Raw genomic sequence first — 9,227 nt, 5'->3', positions numbered from 1 at the left:
TTATATGTATAATAAAAATTTATTATATGTATAATAAAAATATTCGAACAGTTTCATTCAATTTAGAAATTTTACTTTAAGCGATCTGCTGGTTGAATTATGCCTGTCCATCAATATAAATTAACTTTAATCTCAATTCAACTTATTCTTTTTCTAATCTTTAGAACTAGAAAAAGATGAAGAGCAAATTGAATCGAGATTAAAGTTAATCTACATTGGTGAAAATGAGCATTAATCGATTAAATTAACTGAAGTTTATGTACACACACACACACACACACACACACACACACACACACACACACACACACACACACGTACGCACACGCACGCACGCACGCATATATATGTATGTATGTTGTATGTATATATGAAAACTTAAGTGATTAAATGAACCAGCAGAAGCTTAAAGCAAAAAATTTCTAACTATAATAAATTATAATTCATTATTTTTAAGCTAATATTTTTTCCATATACTGAACAACAAAACACTAATAGTTCTATCCGCGTGTATTATAATAAATTATAATACACACTGATATATATATATATATTATTAGACATATAATAAAATGGTACTATTAAATGTCTCGTCAAGATGTCAACTATTTAAATGGTACATATTTTATATGTACAATTTTAAATTGTTGAAAAAGGATAAAAGTTAATTAACAATTATATAAAATTTTTAAACGTCTTATATCTTTTAACAAAAGATGACAATAAACAACACAAATGATGTCACGACAAAAATAATATAATACGAAAGAATTGCGTATGTTTATTAATTGTTACTTCCATATGTATCTTTCACAAGAAGATCTGCTGCATAAGTTACGAATAATACAGATAATGACAGGTTACGCGTTGCAAAAACAGGTCACATGACGTAATCTCACAGGTGAAATCGAGATTTACAATACTAGTATTACAGTTGGAATAATGCAACGATATAACGCGCTATAATTTCAATAGCAAAAAGTACAGAACGATGTGACGTCGCAAATTACCGTTGCAGAAACTAAATCAAGGTAAAACATATTAAAACAAATTAACAAGATCATATCCAACAACGATATTTCTAATCGAAGTTAACTTTTCGAAATTCAACTTTAGAAATAATTTTAAACAAACAAAATCAAAGGTTTGGATCTTCTCCGAGGATGATTTCGACTTCAGTTAACTTATAATTAATCAAAAATTAATTTTAAATAGCAATTACATTATATATATTATATGATATTTATATTTTATAAGCATGAAAATAAAATTATTCATTTTTGCTGCTTGAAATATGGAAAAAAAGATCAGAGAATAATTAGAGAGGCAAGCAATTTCGTTAATAAAATTAAACGCAATTAAGTTAATTGATAATTACAATTTTTATCAAAACAATGTCAGCAATATTTTATTTGCTTGAATTGTAAATTTAAAAAACCAGTTAAATTAGAAATATGCAAATAATTTTGTTGATTAAATTAATCGCCAATTAATTCAATTAATGAATAATTTTTTGTAACAATAAAAGTATACATTTTTGCTTGAAACAATGAAAACAAAATAGAAAAGGTAATAAATTATACAATATAAATTATACATTATAATTGGAAATTTTTCTTCGAGCGATTATTTTATCGGTTAAATTAACAATCAATTAAATTAATCATTTCATTGAAGTTATTTTTAGCAAAAGACTACTTATATAAATGATTTCCTTAAAATTAATTATTATTTCTTAAATTCTTATTATTTCTTATTTAAAAATACATTTGTGCATAGAATTATGCAAGAATAATTAAAATTTCGATCATTGCTAATCGATAAGAATTTAACATTAAATTCGTACAAATGGCAAGAGATGGGCGAATAGGTGAGATCACGCGGGCGGAACCGGATAGAAAAAAACAAATTTTCTTAGTGAAGTTTCTTTCTCACAAAGGTAATCTCCCACTCCTCTAATATATCGGTCATCGTGCAGCAATTGCAACTTGCAGCAAGTGGCAGTTCATGGCAATCGTGCGTGCCGTTTGTTACATCGGTTCTTTATGCTTTCGCCGGATCGTCAGGCGGGAGTACAGTCGAGTAAAGTCAATAGATACAACGATACAACTCGTTACTCGAGATCTCCCGGTCGCCGCGCAGCGGTGATGACGGACAATACGTCCGTCTATTCACGTTGCAAGACCCGCCTGCGTCTGACACGTTCACGCGACGAGATAAGTCATAAGAGGTGAGGTTAATGTCTATATTTATATAATCAGATCGGTCAGACCTTATATTTAAGGCTTCCTTAAATTTATCTTTAGATGCTCGATAGCCAGTAAAATAATTCATAGAGCCCAATTGAAGATAAATTTAAGGAAACCTTAAATATAAGACCTGACTATGAATACGAGCATTGTGCCCGTAGTCTTCGTTAGAGAGGCTCGCGAGACATGATCCTCTCGCGAAGATGAGGCGAAACGTAATCAGCTTGGTCAAGTTCCTCCTTCTGGCGGCGTTCACTGTGTTCCTGACTGTCGTGGTGTTCCACTACGCGCGATTACCCAACCGTCGAATCTCGACGTCACTCGACACCCTGGCGGTGGCAGTGGTGGACGATGGCAATCGAGGGAACGATGAGCATTTACGTCAGGTACAAACGGGAAGCTAAATTCCGCATTAGAAGGTCGATTAATTGTTATCTTAAAACGAGAAAAGTATTATAAAGTGAGCAAAGATGTTAATTAGATGTTGATTAATAGAATTATAAATATTTCAATAAATTCGCTCACTTTTATTTTTTTTACCTCGTTTCAAGATAGACAACCCCCATCATCAAGATCAAACTTCATCATTGATATGAATCCAATATTTATAGTATTTATTGAAAACTTAAGCAAACTAGATGCGTCTGTTAAATTTTGTTAACAGAAAATGCTAGCAGCAATATAACAAATTCTATTGATAGAATTTTTGATAAAGATGATAATAGAAATCTTTATCATGTATATTATTAGTAGATTATTACATAATTAATAAAATATTTATGGCAGAATTTGCGATTTTGTAAACATTTAATGATTTTATAATTCAGATAATAAATCTGTCAGAAACAGATTTTTTAAAGTGTCTACTACAAATTTTTTTTATACTGCCAATAGAAACACATCTGTTTAATGAAGTGCTGTTTAATAGAAAGATAACAGAATTCTGATTGCCATGATCAGAATTTTTAATCAGAAATTTTTCTCAGAATTGATTACAATCAAGCAAGAATCTGTCTTCTTCATCTTTTAAATATGATAACCAAATCTATCAAAAACAAATTTTATCAACTATCTATTACAAATTTTGTTGGCAGAATGTCAACAGAAATATCATAAGACTTATTAACCAAATAATGATAGTAATAATGACAGTAGATTAATTATATTAATTACATTAAACCAAACAGAATCTGTCATTTCATAACCATTTAAATAATTTAAGCCAAATTTGTCAAGAATTTTATAATGTCTATAAATTTTATAATGTCTATAAATTATGTTAATAGAATACTAACAGAAATTAAAATCTTTACAGAATGTAATGATTGATTGAATGCAAAATCTATTTCATTTGTATTCAAATAATTGTATTTAAATTGAAAACAAATTAGCTACACAAGGTTTATTTATGTTAATAAAACGTAATAATAAATTTGTCATAATCATAAATTGCAGAAACTGAGAAAAATGTAGAATTTTCTATATATTTATTTAAGAAGAAATGTACCACTTTGTAATCATGTAAGGATATGTTTCAATTGAATGATCAAGAAATGACAGATTCTACTCGGTTTTTCTGCTGACAAATCATTGTCAGATTATGTCGGCAGGCTCTGCTGACAGAACAGAGTTTAATATAAATGTAATTGCTGCCAATTTGCCATAATATTCTGCACAAATCTAGTAATAATTGCATACTATTATCTGACATTTTGCTTACGGAGAAATGGAACTCGGTATGACATTTCATTGAGTTCCTGTTGTGAAAAAAAGTCGCAACAGGATAAATCTTATGCCACGTTAAACACGAGGGAGAATCAAAACCGTTGTAACTTCGTTGAATTCAATTTCCTGCTGACACGTAAAAGAATGCTTATTTGAATTATTGTATTTGTAATTAATACGCATGCCGTTTATGGCTTCAGCAGTCGAAGCATTAGATATACCGGATCTTATGAATTCATCTTATGCGCATGCATACTTAAAAACCTACTTTTCTCATGTGCACATAACAGTTAGCAAACGAGTTTTACTTGCATTTCTTTTGCATTTCTAACGATCAAGAATATGCCAACGATTACATGCCCGAGTGATTCGTTAGCTTTTTTTACGGTCGCAAATATGTCATTGCCGATTTTTTATTATTTATTCATATATCGTCATCATCGATTATTTATAGTATTATAATATAGTAATAATATTGTTTAATGTGAAAAATAAATTATTTTTCAAAATTTATCTTGTTTCTGCAAGCTTTTCTATAAACAAGCCTACAAAAATAGACAAGAGCTCATCAATCCCTGATTATTAATAGCAACGTATTTTACAGGATTTGGACGACAAAATTGATTGGCATGACTACAAGAAAATTCAGGAAGAGGAAAAACGTACGGGGATAGGAGAACATGGAAGATCAGCCTTTCTTTCCCCATCCCTCGACATGCTAAAAGAAAAATTATATCAAGTAAATGGATTCAATGCAGCAGTCAGCGATGAGATATCAATGAATCGTTCAGTACCTGACATTCGCCATCCAGATTGTAGAAAGAAGAAATATTTGAAGAATCTGGATCCCATTTCTGTGATAGTGTCCTTCCACAATGAGCATTTCAGCACGCTATTGCGAACCTGCTGGAGCGTGGTTAATCGTTCGCCGCCTTCCCTTTTAAAAGAGATTATATTGGTCGATGACGCCAGCACGAAAATAGAGTTAAAAAAGAAACTAGATGATTATGTTGCCCAACACTTGCCGAAGGTATCTATCGTTCGATTATCAAAACGCTCGGGATTGATCAGAGGTCGATTGGCGGGTGCGAAGAAGGCGAGAGCGAAGGTTCTTGTATTCCTGGATTCTCACAGCGAAGCCAATGTGAATTGGTTGCCGCCGTTGTTAGAACCTATTGCGCAAGACTACAAAACTTGTGTTTGTCCGTTCATTGATGTGATAGCTTATGAAACTTTTGAATATATAGCGCAAGATGAAGGCTCTCGAGGAGCATTTGACTGGGAGTTGTATTATAAGCGGCTTCCATTACTTCCGGAAGATCTGAAAAGACCCACAGAGCCATTCAAAAGTCCTATAATGGCGGGCGGTCTGTTTGCGATCAGCGCCAAATTCTTCTGGGAATTGGGTGGTTACGATCCAGGCTTGGATATATGGGGTGGCGAACAATATGAACTGTCCTTCAAAATCTGGCAATGTGGCGGTCAAATGTATGACGCGCCATGCTCCAGAGTCGGTCATGTTTATCGTAAATTCCCACCATTCCCTAATCCCGGTCGTGGTGACTTTCTGGGAAAGAACTTCAAAAGAGTTGCTGAAGTATGGATGGACGAATACGCGGAATATCTCTACAAGAGACGACCGCACTTGCGGACATTGGATCCAGGAGATTTGTCGGAGCAAAAGGCTTTGCGCAAGAAATTGCACTGTAAACCCTTTAATTGGTTCATGAAGAACATAGCCTTCGATCTTGTGGAAGTGTATCCACCCATAGAGCCAGACGATTTCGCTTACGGAGAGATTAGGAACATGGGCGTGACCGAATTATGTTTGGACTCGAAGAAGCGGAAGAGAGACGAGCTTGTCGTAGTGGACACTTGCATGAAAGACGATCAAAAAGTGTCGGGTGAACAAGAATTCCGATTGACCTGGCATAAGGATATCAGGCCGAAAGATCGCACGGAATGCTTGGATGTATCCAAAGGCGAAGAGAAAGCACCAGTGAACTTGTATCCTTGTCATGGGAAACAAGGCAATCAGTTGTGGCGTTATGATGTTGAAAAGCAGTGGTTGCAGCATGGTTACTCGTCTAGATGCCTAGACACCGATCCGAGCAGTAAAAGAGTGTTTGTGACTATATGCGACAAATCATCACCCACTCAGAAATGGCGGATAGAACAAGTTAATATGAAGGCTATCAATAATTGGGAGAACATAGGACCCAAGCTCAAGTGAGCTCTCTTTCTTTGTACTGCCATAATGTTTCTTGAACAGTAGGCTCGTGCCGAATTCCTGTTTGTTATAAATTTTCCATCAATGTAGATTAACTTCCATTTAACTTACTTTTTATCTTTTTCTATTTCTAAGAATTAGAAAAATAAATTAAACTGAGATTAAAGTTATTCTACATTGCGCATTGGTAGAAATGAATCATAGAACTCTAAGAATTTTTATTCCTGGTTACTAGTCACATCATAATTTCCAAGTTGAACAACATACTGAACTTGTATTAATAAGCAACGAAAAGTAAGACTTGATCAACGCGCAGTCCGAGTAATTTGCACGTAGCATAAAGCGAAGTTTTCGTTCTTTGAATGTGCAAGCGGTCATCATATCGGCGGATGTATCTATACATATCGCATAAGCGCTCTATCGTGCCTTACATCACATAGCCATACATAGAAGTACGGTACGATAATGATCTTAGCATTTAAGTTTCACCTTTCGCTCAAATTAATATTACAGTAAACATTATAATCTTTTCAAACGCTGCTTAGCAGCATAACTAAGCAGAACTGATATTGTTTTATTTGTATTGTAATGAAAATTTTTTTCGTTAAAACAGAATTTTCTTTAACGAATCAAGTTTTAAAATTTATCGAGAAATCATGAATACAATTTATGTAGTACGAATCACATAAAGTGTTACAAACTATTTTTTCTTATTAATTATCAGAAATTATACTAAAATTTTGTGATTTCTTAAGATCTTTACTTTTTTATATGGCGCATGAAAAAAAGTTTTATGAATACAAAATTCCTCTTTACAATCCCTATATTTCTGAAAATATTTTTGAAAAAATAGTTTATAATAGTGTATGTGACATATCTTGTATAATAGGTTTAATTATTCATTGAATTCATTCCATTGTCATTAACCAATATAAATAAGTATAAACTATAGTAATTATGAACTATAGTAGATAAAATTGTTTAAAAAAAAACAATGATGAAAGGAAAGATATATAAAATCGCCATTTTCCATATATGAGTAAATTATAGAATAACTTCAAATATAAAGTATATAATTTTTTTCTTATAATATGCAGATATAAATAATAACAACAAATTGTAAAATAAATAACAATTACCTTTTTTATTAGTTCTAGATTCTTTCATAATATAACTTTTCTTTGAAATATATTTTATTAAGTAGGAAAAGACTACAGAAAAGACTACATATTGCCACGTAATATATTGTCTTAAAAATTCTGTTGTATTCTAGTTAATATAGAAAAAAACATGAGTGTTTCTTGAAAGTTATTCTATGATATACTTGAAAAATCAAAACTGTAAAAATGAAGCGTTTCATGGAGTTAGTAATTTTATATATTAGGTGTAGTAAAAAGAAATCCATTATTTTTCCATTCAATTTCAAAAATTGCAAAAATAATGGATTTCTTTTTATTACATCTAGTGTGTGTGTGTGTGTGTGTGTGTGTGTGTGTGTGTGTGTGTGTGTGTGTGTGTGTGTGTGTGTGTGTGTGTGTGTGCGCGCGCGCGCGTGTGTGTGTGTGTGTGTAAAATTACTAACTCCATGAAATACTTTATTTTTACATATATATATATATATATATTTTTAAGAAATGATTACATTTGGACCATTATTCTTTATATTAATCAGTATATTCGTTTATGTTTGAGCGCGAATCTTTGACAATTATGGAATAAATGTTAAAGAAATATTGTTAACTATCTGTGATCGTGTGTTTGGACTAATCTTTGATTATTTATATGATTTAATATACACGTTTGTATTAAAAAAGATCCTTATATATTTTACAATAAACGTAACATACCTATCTAATAATAAAAAATACAGTGCAATAAAATTATAGTTCTAATTAAGCAGCAACCCCAAGTGTTAATATCTCATTATATTATATAAGAAATATTTCGCAAAACATTTATTTACCCCTTGCATTGGCGCACTCTCCATCAGGATGTGCCATACGTTGCATCGCGGTGGGTGCGACTCCCAAGGGCATTGAGACTTTGTAACCCAATACTGTCGTGCTTATATCCCTTTCAGACACGTTTCGCAAAAATCTGGGACGTATCTTATAACTGCAAAAATATTTAAAAAAAATGATCAAAAAGGGCAGTCACATTTTTAGTCGCTAATGTATATGAAGAATATACATATATCCTATCTTTCAATTCCATGAATTAATTGAGGAATAATCGTATACAATATTATACAAAATAAATATCTAGAAAAATAGTAATATCTTTTCAAGTCAAATATTTCATATTAAACTTATTATTTATTTTCTTATTTCTCTTTTTTTCTTTCTCAAAATCTTTTCTACTTCTTTACTTTTTTAACACAAATAAGCGAATAAGGCCATATTTGATCAATAATATTTGAAAAGTTGAAATTGGAAATTCAAAATTTGTGTTAATCATTTTTCAGCTGATTTCCACTTACTATTGTCTTTAAGTTTAGATTAGATAGATTACATTACTTTTTAAAAGCTTCCCTATTCCATTTTACGCTATATTCTTCTCCTGCGCCGCCTTTGTAGTAGTCCCTTATGGAAGGTGTCAAATGTTCCAGAGCATGCTTCTCATAGTCTTCGATACACACATATGCTGCCATCTTAATCACCCCAAGAATTAATAGTTGGTCTGTAATGAAAATATTATTATATATGTATTTTAATTTATCTTGGAAATGAATTATAAGAACATTTGTAATAAATTTATAATAAATTTGATCGAGAAGAGGCCATATAGATTGATTCACCGATTTCAATGAAGATTTTTTTGTCAAGTTGTAAATTTTATTAATTTCTTTGCCAATTGAATGATTTTATGATTTTTAAAAACTTTATTTAACGAAAATATTTGCAAAATTTTTATTAGTGAATCAATCCACGTTCTTTTATTAAATTCATTATACATTTTTCTAGTATTTTATTCTCGAGTCTTCCCTTACAAAATGTGTTCTTATAATTTGCATTTACCGTTTT

General features: G+C 31.5%; 2 protein-coding genes across 3 annotated transcripts in view; one reads left to right on the top strand and one right to left on the bottom strand.

Annotated features, from left to right (window-relative positions):
• Positions 1-9,227, bottom strand: part of LOC108685526 (hydroxyacid oxidase 1) — a 12,039-nt gene that overhangs the window by 2,206 nt on the left and 606 nt on the right. Inside the window, exons 2-3 of the mRNA XM_018190363.1 lie at positions 8,721-8,883; positions 8,168-8,319 (exon numbers count right to left, since the gene is read on the bottom strand). Coding sequence (XP_018045852.1) covers positions 8,168-8,319; positions 8,721-8,854 — 286 coding nt within the window. The 5' untranslated portion in view covers positions 8,855-8,883. The remainder of the gene's footprint in view (positions 1-8,167; positions 8,320-8,720; positions 8,884-9,227) is intronic.
• LOC108685525 (N-acetylgalactosaminyltransferase 6-like) lies at positions 1,953-6,207 on the top strand. Of its 2 annotated transcripts, XM_018190361.1 has the most exons (3): positions 1,953-2,230; positions 2,411-2,635; positions 4,579-6,207. In XM_018190361.1, exons 2-3 carry the CDS (start codon positions 2,453-2,455, stop codon positions 6,205-6,207), a joined length of 1,812 nt encoding a protein of 603 aa, XP_018045850.1. In that variant the 5' UTR covers positions 1,953-2,230; positions 2,411-2,452. The 2 variants fall into 2 exon arrangements, with proteins under 2 accessions (XP_018045850.1, XP_018045851.1); XM_018190362.1 differs by lacking the exon at positions 1,953-2,230 and having other exon boundaries at positions 2,392-2,635.

The sequence above is a fragment of the Atta colombica genome, unplaced genomic scaffold, assembly GCF_001594045.1.
Source record: "Atta colombica isolate Treedump-2 unplaced genomic scaffold, Acol1.0 scaffold153, whole genome shotgun sequence".
NCBI lineage: Eukaryota > Metazoa > Arthropoda > Insecta > Hymenoptera > Formicidae > Atta > Atta colombica.
The sequence above is the reverse complement of the archived record's forward strand: the minus strand, read 5'-3'. Positions and strand labels throughout refer to the sequence as shown.